Source organism: Fusarium pseudograminearum, chromosome 1 (genome assembly GCF_000303195.2).
Source record: "Fusarium pseudograminearum CS3096 chromosome 1, whole genome shotgun sequence".
NCBI lineage: Eukaryota > Fungi > Ascomycota > Sordariomycetes > Hypocreales > Nectriaceae > Fusarium > Fusarium pseudograminearum.
Genome location: NC_031951.1, coordinates 6,049,177 through 6,063,180, shown reverse-complemented (window position 1 = coordinate 6,063,180; position 14,004 = coordinate 6,049,177). Strand labels below are relative to the sequence as shown.

The 14,004-nt window shown below is 49.2% G+C and overlaps 5 protein-coding genes across 5 annotated transcripts, besides 4 other annotated features; 3 read left to right on the top strand and 2 right to left on the bottom strand.

The window, feature by feature from the left end:
• Nucleotides 1-1,265: 1,265 nt before the first annotated feature.
• Nucleotides 1,266-1,325: a repeat region.
• Nucleotides 1,326-1,502: 177 nt separating this feature from the next.
• Nucleotides 1,503-2,405, top strand: FPSE_12349 (uncharacterized protein; the record flags this gene model as incomplete). The annotated part of the gene is made up of 3 exons (XM_009265466.1): nucleotides 1,503-1,716; nucleotides 1,769-2,306; nucleotides 2,363-2,405. 3 exons carry the CDS (start codon nucleotides 1,503-1,505, stop codon nucleotides 2,403-2,405), a joined length of 795 nt encoding a protein of 264 aa, XP_009263741.1.
• Nucleotides 2,406-3,861: 1,456 nt separating this feature from the next.
• Nucleotides 3,862-6,405, top strand: FPSE_12348 (uncharacterized protein; the record flags this gene model as incomplete). The annotated part of the gene is made up of 1 exon (XM_009265465.1): nucleotides 3,862-6,405. The coding sequence occupies one exon, from the start codon at nucleotides 3,862-3,864 to the stop codon at nucleotides 6,403-6,405; it is 2,544 nt and encodes an 847-aa protein (XP_009263740.1).
• A 783-nt stretch (nucleotides 6,406-7,188) lies between these two features.
• Nucleotides 7,189-7,987, bottom strand: FPSE_12347 (uncharacterized protein; the record flags this gene model as incomplete). The annotated part of the gene is made up of 3 exons (XM_009265464.1): nucleotides 7,189-7,341; nucleotides 7,393-7,580; nucleotides 7,702-7,987. 3 exons carry the CDS (start codon nucleotides 7,985-7,987, stop codon nucleotides 7,189-7,191), a joined length of 627 nt encoding a protein of 208 aa, XP_009263739.1.
• A 794-nt stretch (nucleotides 7,988-8,781) lies between these two features.
• FPSE_12346 (uncharacterized protein) lies at nucleotides 8,782-10,001 on the top strand (the record flags this gene model as incomplete). Its single annotated transcript, XM_009265463.1, has 5 exons — nucleotides 8,782-8,911; nucleotides 8,981-9,037; nucleotides 9,091-9,155; nucleotides 9,223-9,886; nucleotides 9,943-10,001. 5 exons carry the CDS (start codon nucleotides 8,782-8,784, stop codon nucleotides 9,999-10,001), a joined length of 975 nt encoding a protein of 324 aa, XP_009263738.1.
• Nucleotides 8,803-8,896: a microsatellite.
• Nucleotides 8,980-9,032: a microsatellite.
• Nucleotides 10,002-11,229: 1,228 nt separating the features above from the next.
• FPSE_12345 (uncharacterized protein) lies at nucleotides 11,230-13,338 on the bottom strand (the record flags this gene model as incomplete). Its single annotated transcript, XM_009265462.1, has 4 exons — nucleotides 11,230-12,535; nucleotides 12,597-12,898; nucleotides 12,949-13,086; nucleotides 13,258-13,338. 4 exons carry the CDS (start codon nucleotides 13,336-13,338, stop codon nucleotides 11,230-11,232), a joined length of 1,827 nt encoding a protein of 608 aa, XP_009263737.1.
• A 643-nt stretch (nucleotides 13,339-13,981) lies between these two features.
• Nucleotides 13,982-14,004: part of a microsatellite that runs on past the window's edge.

The following is a 14,004-nucleotide window of genomic DNA, read 5'->3' as shown; positions in this document are numbered from 1 at the left end:
AGGGCAGCTTATGCCACTTAGACTAAGCTTCTTAGACTACTTATTTTTATACGCTAAGACTTAGGAGACCAACTTTTCTGCTACCCACTAGACAGTAAATAAACAAGGCATGTGACAGCCTTTTCGTCCCACTAGTCTAGAGATGCAAGTCAATGATGGGAAACGAAAGCGAAAAATAGCCCGTCCCAATTAAGAGGGCGGGGGTTCTTTTGCTTGATTGTTTGACGTTGCGCGGGGCTCGTTGCTATTTTCTGCAGCCGCTGGCCGCTTATCGCGGCCCGTAGACAACCATGGCCCGGCAGACCAATCAGAGTCTTATACACAGAAAGCAAATCTATCAGTACCCTGTATGCAATTTACGATGTCCGAGGACCTTTGTTTCTCGTTTCTTGCCAGGTCTTGAATGTTTTGATGCTGGGCTGAGGTTGGTTCGCGAGTGGCGCCGAGAGATCTTGGAATCTTGTGTTCTATCAAGGGACCCTGGTTGTATTGAAGATGGGCGGATACTATGATGAAGAGGCTGGAGTGTCACCGAAATACCAGGGTTCCTGTGATATTGGTTTTTTTTTTTCGTATATGCCTACTAAACAGAGAGGGGAAAGGCATTAGGGTATCCGTATATCATCAATGTTTAAGTGCTGACATGGGTAAAGTAAAATGCACTTTATCAACGTCCAAGTCATGACATGAATGCCAGCAAATGGCCCAAGCTTCAAGATCAAGATCGTTCATCACATCTGGCTCTCAACAGTCAACCAACAAACGAGATCTCTCTCGCTTGCATGTTGTACCGCATGGCAAACCCATAGAATACGGAATTATCGTTATCGTGCCATTTCCATTTCCATGTCCCCCATGTTAATCTCTTGACGCCCGTGGATCCATATGCCGTCGCCCGAGACAGGCGCTTAAACAGTTGTCATTCGGCCAATCACAACCCCAGCGACTACATACGGAAACCCAATGATTGGACCTCGTTGAATGATCATCACATATGAGCCAAGCTGCATCTTCAACGTGGGAAACAAGGGCCCGGCCGGTGTTTTATTTTTACATGCATATCTTGGCATATGATCCAATCATGGTCATTTGCTCTTACTTGCCGCCCATACGCTCAGGCGCGTGTAACAGGGCCTTGGCTAGAGGGGAAGGCTGGTATAATAAGAGATGGTCTTCGTCCAACATGAAAAAAGAGAAGAGAAAAGAAAGAGGCAGGAAAAGATCCATCTCTCTACATCTGTTATACCACTGAAAGACGCTGAGCGTTCTTCTTTTCCTTTTTCTGTTTTTTCTTTATTTCCTTATATCTTATTTCCTTATTTCCTAAGTCGTCTATCTTAGTATCTCGAGTCTTGCTTTTGTTCGGCCATCTACAAACGTTTCTATTGTTTCTTGGGGCTATACTTCTCTGTAACGACAAACGTCTTGACGACTGAAACGATACCGATACTCTCTATACACCTTCGAACTCATAACAACACACACATATACACCACTTCAAGATGCAATTATCAACATTCGTCGCATCCGTCTTGGCGGTGACTGCTTCTGCAGCACCTAGCTTCCCTAAGCCCACCATTACCGATACTCGATCTGCCATCGACACATTAGGATCATTGTCTGGTTACTTCAACCTCGTTGCGGAAAAGGTCAAGGCTGCCAAGGCATACGATGTAGCTCCCGTCTGTGATCTTTCACAAGCCAAGATGGCTCTTGGTATGTCACTTCGCCCCAGCTTCAGTCTCCTCAAGTGCTAACATATAACAAGATGGTCAATTACTTCCTCCTTCCAAGGGACTTTACCTCAAGCATGTTGCTATTGGCCGCGGTACGCAAAACTATACATGTGACACCAAGAATCCTTCATCAGCACCCGTTGCTACCGGTGCTGTGGCAACTCTCTTCAACGCCAGCTGCGCCGCTGCTTTGTACCCTGATCTTGTTGAACGCATTCCCGGCATGGCTGTCCACTTCCCCTTGACAGATGCTGCCAAGCTAGGCCCTGCCTCTTTTCCCGAGTCTGGCCACCACTACTTCACTGCCGACGGTGTGCCTTTCTTCGACCTCCGCACACCAGAGCAAACTATTGGAGAGGCACCCTGTGCCAAGAACAGCAGCGCTCCTGCGCCATCATTCTCAGCCAAGGGTCAGCTTGGCGAGGCTGCTGTGCCCTGGCTCAGACTCTTCACCGTCAAGGGTGCGACTCACGATATCAAGGAGGTGTACCGAACTACCACAGCTGGTGGCAGTGCTCCTGCTACATGCAACGGCATGGCTTCTGAATTTGAGGTTCAATACGCAACACTGTAAGTGACTCTCTTTCAAACTGGGTGTATTGCGGAATGACTAACACGAATATTAGATACTGGTTCTGGGCCGGCAAAATTGATGATGCTGAGGCTTGAGCTTATTAGGAAGACTTTAGGACTCGATATTGGTTCGTGCATGGAATTTGTTTTTTTCTTCTTATACATGTAGATAGTCTTGTTTTTGTCATGGTAATATCCCCTGATGGTAGCGTCGTGGAGGTCAATAATTCAACTTGTGACTTGAGATTGTTTTGTCCAGTTTGTCTATTTGTGAATGGTTTTTGGGTAAAGAGGAAACAAACAACCGGAGATATGCGGATTCTGTTTCACAGTTACACACAGTAGGTAGGTGGTGTCATCCTTCAGCATCTGCATCCATTCATATTCAGCCATCGATCAATCTTCGGCCTTTTCCGTAACTCGATCATGTCCAATGGCCATGAATGCAATAAAGCTGGCATGACATGATCAAGGCAAAACATTGTTAGTCCCTGGAAGAGTGAAGCTTTAGGGAGGAAACAAGCCACCTATCTACTACGAGTAAACAAACATGTGACGGTCGGTGAATGTCAGTTTCAACCCCCTTGTGTTACTGGTATAAAGTAAATTCGTCATGAAGAAGAAATAAATGATACAATATTACCAAGTTGTTATAAGCAAGCAAACAACACCTCTGTACTGTCAAACCGATACAAACCCAAGACCCTTAGTCTCATGTTTACCCTTGAGCACTGACGTTTGCACTTGGGATCAGAGTAGGTGCCGTTGTGGAGTGATGGATGCCCGGCCGGTACAAGGATTTCAGTTGTCTCCTAGGCGTTCGGCAGGTACCTGCCACCTATAGAGTGTCACCTAACCTGCTATTCCAGGTACTTCCTGCAGCACCGGAACCTGACCGGCGGCAATCACCCACCAAAGCTTGCAGGGGTTGGGGTTGGACTTGTTGTGCTAGTACTACTTTTCCCCACGCCTTTGAGTCCTAATGAGCTTAAACATGCCATCCATCCCCATCCCCATCTTGAACTTATTCTTTTCCTCCCTTCGGAACCGCAATCAGGCAATTAATTTATGACCTTTACCCAATGGAACACGGCACAAGGCTCATCTACACCTAACACTTCTTACCAAGTCCCGGGAAACAAGACCCTGCTTCCCTTGGATCCCCGGTTTCCTTCTATATCTTTGCCACCGACCGAACTCATCCGACTCAACCCGTCGGTTCAGCTGCTTCTGCAGTATTGAACTATAGCTCATTCATTCGCTATCCATAAGCCCGGTCCATTTTCTACAGACCCTTCATTCATCACAGTCGAGCGCGCTGCTGCTGCTTCGACCGTACATATCTTGGAGCTTCATCGCTTACATCAACACAACAACCGTTACACCGTCGCATTCATATCCCCGCTACGCCCCCGCCAGTCGAGTAACGATATCTCCAAATTCCTTCCGCCCGAATGTTTACAACCAGCAACGCGCATTCGTTATTACCTTGATCAGGAAACTTCTCACGAATACGTCACTTGATTCTATTGCCGGACTTAATCGCCCAAAGATGTCTCTCAACATGATGCTGCATGATGCTGGTGATGATTCGGATTTGAATTCCGACCAAGAAAGACCAAGCACTGCTCCTCCATCTTGTGACGACGAAATATCCGCAATTGCCGAACAACCAGATTCCCACGGTTGGACCACCCAGCATGCTTCTGTCCATTGGCCTGCAAACCAGGTGCCAGTTGAAATATTTGAGATAATAATTTCACACCTCGCACGTCTCGAGGTTAGATGCCTGCGACTCGTTTGCAAAGAATTTGAGGCCAAGGTCTCTGCGCAGTATTTCCGCAACGTTGTGGTTCCCTTTAAATCCGAGCTTTATAGCAAACTGGATCGTGATGAGAACGGTGTCCTCAAACGCACGTCTTCCGCTCTCCTATCTAATGGAATGCGCATCTTCCAATCCTTTGGCCCGCACATCCGACGCTTTGCCTTGTCGTTGGAGCTTGATGAAGACACACTCTCATACCCTCCAATCAAGCCTTCACAGGAAGCTGTGCCATCTTTTTGGGGCATATACCGCTGGCCGCATGACACATATCACCGATATACCGACCTTGAGGGCCTTGAGCAGACTGCTGATGAAACTGAAGCTATGAAGGAGGCGCTTAAATGCTTGGTCAAGGTCTCCAATCTTGGAATCTGCTGTGATGCTGGTCTTGGCTTTCTGTTGGGACCGGATCATATAGCACGCAACGCTGCCGCTACCACTGTTGACCCTGTTTTTGCAACCCAGAATTGGCGCATCACCAACTCTGAACTTCAACAAAAGAAGCCGACCATCGTCAGCTTGTCGGATTTTCACCAACTGCTCAAGGATATCACGGAGCCTGTCTTTGAAAACCCCATCAGTTTCAAGCGGACCGTACTGCGGAAGATGGCGTCCGACGCCGGATATCAAGACGATCAGATTCACGATGCTGTGAGCATGATACTCGACACAGAAGGCACAGATCTCAACACCATTGATTTTGACGAGAGAGCTTCCCTGCTTAATAACACGGAAACTCGATTCCCATTGCCGATGAGTAACCGTGCCGATTTCGAACCTGGCGCTGCAGACATTGGAAATTATCCACTCATCCCTTCGAGTCTTACAAGAGCACAAAAAGAGATGCTTCTAGAGCTTGAATGGGCTCATCGCGCTATGATCCAGTCTTATGTGATCGGTCTCATCGACAATGCTCGAGCTGACTGTTTCATGAATTTGTCAACGCTCACAATTGCCAAAATCCCCAGCAGCCATGTGTACATCTTTAATCGCCATGATCTTTGGCAAAATCTACCGTCCCTCAGCAATGTCTCATTGGGCGTTATCGCCGACTGGCGGCGTATCTCTAAACCTGCCCCAGGGTGTGTTGAGGATACTGCAGTATCTCCCGTCGATGCTGTGGAGAAGGTCTACCAGCTACTCAACACCTATATTGGCGCCCAGACCAATATCGAGAGCCTTCACTTTGAATGGATTTGCGGTGGGGAGTTTGCACCCTCAACGTTCCAGCGAAACCACTACATTCTTCCAGCTCCATTCTTTGAGGACCCTCAGCTCATGACACGAGTTAGTAGCCCCAGAACTCACGAAAAGGACATCCTGGTCCTGCCCTTTATCAAGCATTTGTCCTTGAAGAACTGTTGGGCTTCGCCTCACGTCTTTCTTCAAACAATACGCAATATGGCTCTTTCTACCCTCGAGAAACTTGACTTGGAATCTGTGTCACTTTCTGGTCCACCAACTCTCACGCCACAGGCTCCTCTTCAGGGACATCACGCCAACGTGAACAATGCTCATCTGCTGGGTCTACTCACTCTCCCAATGGGGACCCAGATGCCACCTCACCCTGTGGGAGGCGGCCATGGCCATGGCCCTCCTCCGCCGCCGCCACCAATGGCCCAGATGTTCCAAAACCTGGTGCAGGCTAACAACCCGCCGCCGGACCCGTTGGGCACACCCTCAGAAACCTTGCAGGAGCCTGAACAACTCTCATGGGCAGGCATCATAGAGCACTTCTCCCCTGGCATCAAGATCCAGGACATTTTGGCGGCCAGAGATGAGACTGGTTCTAGTTCTGACGAGCAAATGATAAACCAGCCAGATCCATTGGGTCAACATATACCATCATCACATCGCCTACGTTCTGATGCGAAGAAGTACACTCTCAAGTGTCTTTCATTCAAATCATGTGGTTATGTGTCAGTCGATATGGTGGATACGAATACCAGGAGCATTTTGCCATTTGGTACTCAAGGTCTTGCTGGTAATGGGAACCTTCACAGCTCGAATCTGGGACCTCTGATGCAGAGGTGTCGTGACAAGCTCCTAGCTCGTATTGCACCTTTCATACGACCTCGGGAGTTATTCCAACTCACCAATGCCTTTGGTCTGGATACGGGATGGGAAAACATTTACGACGAACGGACAATATCCGATGCTCTGGGCGATGGCGTTGAGAGCCCCGGAAGAGGGCGCTTTTCAGGAACAATCGATGCTGTCACTAGTACAGAGGCCAGAGGCGTTGGTGCTATGACTACCACTGCCTTTTAGGATGAGGCAGGTGTTGCATGGCTTCTGCAGATGCTTAATGAATTGGAATTGTAATGGATAAAAAAAGAACGTTTGCTATTTGTTTTTGGAGCGTGAAACGAGTATGAATTATGATATCTGGACACAGCAGGACGGGAGAGGTGGTATATCCAACTACACCCATATGATGATGGCTTTACATACCTAGCTCAGAGGATTGCTCAGTGAAGGACGGGAAACTTGCTCAGTATTCACGCACAGTACAAACTCTATCCGAGAAATAATACGACACAGTTTAGGTTACGTGTATTTACCAGAATTGTGAAGATTCTATTCTCATGTTGACTATCTAGTCCTTAACTCGGCTGCCAATGGCCGAGCCTGTGATGCAGCCAGACACCCATGTCGAGTTCTGGGGTTCATTTCGGATCAAGAGATAAGGATGCTTTACTCAGTGATGTCAAGCGACTACGTCACGTCGTTACTGGGATCACAGGTAGGAGACTTAGGAGGACTTGAAAGATTTTATTTCGTCAAGAAAACCTTGCGAATTTTTGCATGCGTTTCCCTTTAATGCCATGCTTACCGTAGCCTGCCATACACCAGGAGATGAAAAGCCACGAACCACCCTCGCAAAAACCCTAGAACAATTGATCGAGTTTTGTTTGTAATCTTGGTGTTGTGTCTCTCTGTTCAAGAGACTTGTCAAGAGTCACAGTTACAACACAGAAGATGCCCGACGTAAACCCAGTTTTCAACCAGCGCTTAAATTTTGTCTATTTGAGAAGAAGGTTGTTGATTGGCTTAAGCAGAGGTGATAGCCTTGCGGAGGCGAGCACCACGCTGGCGCGAGCTGAGGTGCTCACGCTCGGCAACAGCATCGGACTTCTGGACAACCTCCTCAGCCTCGGTCAGGATGAGCTCGATGTGGCAGGGGTTGGACATGTAAGGGTTGATCTGTGGATGAAATTAGACGAGTTCAGGAGCCGGATGGATTGGACAACATACACGACCGTGAGCACGGTATGTCCTTCGTCGCTGCTTGGGGGCCTGGTTGACCTGGATGTGCTTGACAACGAGGGCACCGGTGTCGAGGCCCTTGGCATCAGCGTTGGCCTCAGCGTTCTTGAGGAGACCGAGGAGGAACTCGGCGGACTTGATGGGCCATCGAGCCTTGGAGACACCGAACTGCTTGCCTATTGATGAATTCCATCAGTATTTTGTTCCCCATAACGTTTCTGTTCCCACTCGTCCGCGATCCTCCGGATTTCTCTAAAGTCCATCGCTAACGGGTGAAGATTATCGCAAGTGTCGTACCTTGGGCGGTGCGGCCAGTGCTGCCGGCGTATCGTCGCATGGGGACGGCCTCCTTGTGCTCCTTGACGTTCTCGAGGAAGGTAACAGCGCGCTGAAGCTTCCAGCCGTTGATGGCCTGGGCGGTCTCGCGGGTGTTCTTGAAGGACACTCGGAGGTAGGCACCGCGGGCGCGGGCCGACTTCGCGGGCTGGATCTCGGTGGCAGCGTATCGAACCTGTAAGAGTGGGAAAAAAGCCAGAGTCAGCCAGGGCACATTTTCGAAATTGAGCCCATCACCACGACGCATCGATTTCAATCATGCCAAAGTTGACGTATCTCGTCGGAAACTTGCACCAGCAAATTCCCGATAATCCGTGCAACAGCATATCCTCCTCTTTATCATCATGGCGATCGACGGGGGCGTATTTACTCACCATCTCGGCGACTTGGGTGGTGAGTGACGGTTTCGACGACGGGACGTGGGTTGGCGGGCTGAAATTGAGAAATTCTGAAGCTCTTGCCCTAACACGTCGGAGGGACCACAAACTCGCTTTCCCCACTCCTTTGGGAAAGAGGCCTTAGGGTTTACCTGCCCTGTTTGTGCGAATGTTGAAAATCAACGTCACAGGACGGAAATAATTCGCAGAAATTCGAGATAAACGAGGGAGTAGTTGGAATCGATTTAGTCAAGATAACTGACAGTTTTTAGCAGTTTTAATGGTTGTTGCAATGTAATTCAGCATCACAGCGATCGTACGGCCGTATCAGTCATATCACCTGACTCTTATCTTCTATCACCACGTGCGAGACGCATGCATCGAACTTGCACTAGCCGCTCTATCCCCGGACCCATCTCGGAGTCGGAGAAACTTGCATAGACTAAGTGGGCCTAAGCTTCATAGAGCTTCAAAAAATTCTTTCTCAAAGTCTCCCAGAACGCCCAGCGTCCCCCAGGCAAGGCTATACAACAGACAAGTTTGGACTTTGATCCACGTCCGCCTTTACACGATTATCTTCTCGCGCGTGGAACTCTTCTCGACAACGATCTATCGTCGTCTCTAATCTCTTCAACTTTACTCAATTCCTCTCTAATCGAATAAGATGGCTCCTTTCACTCCTCGAGGTGGTGCCCGTGGAGGCCGTGGCGGCGCTCGTGGAGGCGGCCGTGGTGGTTTCGGTGGTGATCGCGGCGGCTTCGGCGGTGGCCGTGGTGGTGCGCGCGGTGGACGAGGTATGAATTGCGCTCTTGCGGCATTGTTGTCGTGCTCTTGATCAACTTGAAAACTGACTTTTCGCAAAGGTGGTGGCCGTGGCGGCTTTGGTGATCGAGGTGGCCGTGGTGGTCGCGGTGGACGAGGTAAGCATTTCTACCCAAAGCCAATAAGATCATGATACTAACAAGATGAAAAGGTGGTGCTCCTCGCGGTGGTCGCGGCGGTGCTGCTGGCGCAAAGGGTGGTGCCAAGGTCATTGTCGTATGTCTTCCCTCAGTCAACTTTTTGGACTTTGCGAAATTTTGCGATCTAACTTTTTTCTTCACAGGAGCCTCACCGTCACCCCGGTGTCTTCGTTGTCCGTGGTGGTAAGGAAGATGGTCTTGCTACCCGCAACACAACCCCCGGCGAGTCTGTCTACGGCGAGAAGCGCATCAGCGTCGACGAGGTCGTCAAGAACGACGACGGAACCACCACCACTACCAAGATCGAGTACCGCATGTGGAACCCTTTCCGAAGCAAGCTTTGCGCTGCCATTGCTGGTGGTGCTGATGAGATCTACATCAAGCCTGGCTCTCGCGTCCTCTACCTCGGTGGTGCCTCTGGTACTTCCGTCTCTCACGTCGCTGACATTGTCGGACCTACCGGCTACGTCTACGCCGTCGAGTTCTCTTCCCGATCCGGCCGTGATCTCATCACCATGGCTTCCAAGCGACCCAACGTTGTCCCCATTGTTGAGGACGCCCGTCAGCCTGCCCGTTACCGCATGATCGTGCCCATGGTCGACGTTATCTTTGCCGATGTTGCCCAGCCCGATCAGGCCCGTATTGTCGCCATGAACGCCAACTGGTTCCTCAAGGTCAACGGTGGTGTCCTTATCTCCATCAAGGCCAACTGTATCGACAGTACCGCTCCCGCCGCCGAGGTCTTCGCCGCCGAGGTCCAGAAGATGCGAGCTGAGTCCATTAAGCCCAAGTTCCAGCTTACCTTGGGTATGTTTACTTCCATTGACAACAACTATGAAGTGCTTCGACTAACATGTTACCAGAACCTTTCGAGCGTGACCATTGTCTGGTTGCCGGCGAGTACTTGCGCTACAAGTCCTAAATGGCTTAAAGAGTCATGCTACTGTGTATTTCGCTTGGAATGGACATTGAAAGAGATGGTCTGCTTTGTCATGCGGTTTCCCAGGTATCTCACGGTTCCCGGTAGACTTATTTGTCTTCAGCTTGCTGCATCAGGGAAAAAATGGTTGACGGCTTTTCTTCAACAACGGCGAGGGGCGTTCCGGGTGGGTTGGATCTGTAAATATCAAATGTTTGTCCGAATCTTAAAGCCTTTTTTGGACCTTCGCATCTCAAAACAAGGCATATGAAAAAGAACAAGGACATCAATCATCATTATGTTTTTTTCTCGGAAAGCCTGCGGATCCATTTTGATCAGCCAGTCCACCAGCTGCACCTGTCTGCTTTTACTTATTCTCAGCCATTTTGGACGCGCCGTCGGTTTGTTTGTTTGTTGGTCAGTCGGAGAGAGATGGCACGGGATCAGAGAGGATTGTACGATGCTATAAGGCCAGGCTTGTGGCTCTCGTCGGTCTGGCCTACGACTTCATGATACCCCCCACGACAGCCACGCTCGGAGTCCCTGTGTTGTGTCTTTGTTAGATTAGAACAGTTCGAGTAATGCAAGTCGTTAATTTTACATGTTTGCTGTTGTGACGCTATTGATTTATCTGGAGGCAGGTAGCATAAAAACCGGTACTGATTTAGATAGTAGTCAACATAAATGTTAGATCACTCTTAGTGTATATATGGCCTAAGAGTAGACTAATAATTTCGTCCGTACGGCTTCAAGTCCCTACTTTTTAGCAACCCTTTGACTTAGTACCTACTAACGAACTTAGTACAGAAACCCAGGTAGACGTCTTTTTACCAAACCCGGAAATCCATCTGCTGGGCCCGAGCCTGCCCGTCATCACTTCCCTGCCGCTCCAACCTGCGCCGCTGCTCCTGTCGCTCTGCCGCTGACATTTCGGTCGCCAGGCTTTGCTGTTCTTCGTCTTCACGTGCATCTATGTATGCCAACTTGATGTGGATCGACCCCGTTTTGATTCCATTACAGCGCAGAGTCTGCCATGCTTCGAGCTTTGGGAGTTGTCCTCTCTTGACCAGTTCACAGAGGTCAATATGCACCTCGCCAAAGAGCTCCAGCATTTGAACCCCCCATACAGAAACTCTCAAGTGATGGCACATGGGTGAATTATGCACCCGAAACCTGAAATCCTCATTCCTGGATCCATATTAGCTTCACTGTACTGGCTGAGTATTCAGGGTTATTTCACTCGCCATGTCGGTTTTGGTGCCGCTTTCTCGGTGGGTCGACTCTGCTGAACATCATATCCATACCAGAGCACGCAGGTATGGCCGATTCTGTCGCCATTCAGGTCTGCTTCGCCTATCGAGACAACTAAGCGATTAGATCCCCGGCTGCTCGAGCCTGGCCGCTGTTTAAGACTGGGGCGCGTGTCGGTGGGCATTGAAGTCAGCCGTTCTGGCCCAAGGAGCTCAACTGTTGATGGCTTGTTCCGTCTTTTACCCATTCTTACCTGGCCAGCAATGGAGCTCATGGTCCCATCTCCTGGTAGTCGATTATGCCTCAACACTACCAAGCTACCAGGTCGTGAAAGGAACGAGTCATATCCCGAGTCAAGACTGCTGAGCCCTGACACGGATCTCAGTGGAGAAGTACAATCAAGCAGGTCACCAGTCTTGTTTCCTGCCGTATGCCTAGTAGTAATAGGAATCGGGGCCGCTGCATTTTCTAATACCATGTCTCTGGACAAGAGGTTGCGGGTTCTGACATATCCCACAAACTGAGTTGCCGGAAGCTCCGGCAGCAGATCCCATATGACGACCGGCACGGACAAGATCAGAAGAGTTGAATAACTGCGGTATACAGCCTCGACGCTCACGTGCGTTGCCAAGAGTGGAAACTGCTTTAGCCACCGTGCACAACTCGCGGCATCAAATACTTGGTCCTCTTCTAGTGCGACTGTCAAAAGTACATGCGGTGCCGCCCGCTGTCCTTTGGTATCTGTAGCTAATAAGGCCTGGATACGATCCTCGGTCGAGTAGCAGGCATCGGACTGTACCCTCTCTGTAAAGTCCATGATGCTTGAATCAGGGATCGCCCGAGATGATGATATTGAGCCAGACTCTTCTTCGGGCATCTTGCCTAGCGTGATGGAAGAAGCGTGTGCATTAGATGTTGAGACGATGTAAGTGGGCGTTTTCCTTGACTCAACTAATACGCCTTGCGAGGAGCGATCAGGAGGTGCGTGTTTGAGCCGAGTCAAGATCTCACTATGCAGCATGGCGGCAGAGAAAGGGAGCTGCGAGGCCCATTCTTTCAATACCTCGATCAAGGTGTGAGTGAATGACTGTGCGCCTGGGCTAGATGTCCACGTCTCAAAGCCGCAAGCTGCAATTGTCTCCATCATATAGGTCGTTCGCTCGGTCAAAGGGGCGGCACTTGCAGCAGCGCAGCAGTCGAGAAGAAGAAGGACGTCGCATTTAGCCGTTTCAAATAGTGTCTGTATAGCAGACCACTCGACTGTAGCGTAGCTTTTATCGCGCTTGCTGTCGTGAAAGATGGTCAGTCATGGTCGAACAGGTAGAATGATAGAGTATTGAAGCATACCAAGCCCAAGTCGACTGTCGTGCTTTGTTGATAATGCCATGACCACCATAGTAGATTATAAGGAGGGTATCCTCATTTTCATGCTCTTCGACGAAGCTCAGTACTTTTTGATTGAGTTTGCGGTGGGAATTAGAGGTGGGAATACGAAACTTGGTGGTTGTGAATCCATACAAGTTAAAGACCCTTCTCAACTCATTGAGTTCGCCTTCAACTTGAAGTTCGTCTTCATCCCACTGTATCAGGAGAACTTGGACATCGCTATATCGGGAGTAGTCTGAATTAGGAAACGCCCTCTTGGCAGACTGGAACGTATAAGTAGTGGTCCAACATGTCTATGCCAGGAAACACATACTGTCTGAAGATCCTCAATGAAGCGTTCAAAGTCTTCTATGTGATGGTGCGACTTTGCCGTGTCATGGGTTGAGAGCGGTGGTAGGCACACACTGGAAGTGAGAGATAGCGAAGTATGGGTTGAAGTATCCGAAGCCTGCTACTAGAATGAGAGACTGAGATGTAGTGATGCGGTGATGTAATAATATAGCGATGCAAATGATGTGGTGATTCAGTGATGTAGTGATTCAGTGATGTAGTGATTCAGTGATGTAGTGATTCAGTGATGTAGTAGTAGGTAGGTAGTGATGTAGTGTCGGTAGGTACTTACCACGAATGGACTTGATGAGCTGCCACTTGTCGAGCTTTGAAAGCCATCGAACTTGGCCCCAAGTCCGTGAAACTCTGCCATGTTGAAGGGCCAAGACGGAATTTCACTAAAACCACGATTTGAGGGTAATAACAAAAGTGATGAACTACGAGTTTACAGATCAAGAAACAGACAGCATGACGGATATATAACCAACAACACTTGGAATGTGCAAACAACTCCTACCAGACCTCTCACTGCTCCGCCTTGTAGGATGTGAAAATTTTTACAGATTGCAGTTGGTTCCCTCAACAAAATGATCATCATGTTCGCATGAGATATTGGCAGGCAGGGACTTGAAGCAGTACAGATGAAATTATTAGTCCACTCTTAGGCCATTCATACACTAAGAGTGATCTAATATTTATGTCAGCCGCTAAATCAGTCCCGGTTTTTATGTAACCCTCCTGGCTGCCCGGCTCTGTGGTCTATGAATGTGGCTGCGGTTGCCTCGTCTGAGCCGCCATGGCTGTCGTGCTGTGCTGGCAAGGCATACACGCAAAAACAGAATATATCATGGTGAAAACTCGGATGAACCAACGAGAGGAGGAGAAAATTTGTTTATCAAGGCAAGGTTCGTGTATCGTGATGTGAAGAATTTTTCAACGACGGGCGTTTGGGGGGTAAGCATTGGTTTACAACGATTGGTGATTGCCTCATGTCGAGAAGTGCAGGAACAACGCGGGGAAGAAGAGGAGGAGGAGGAAG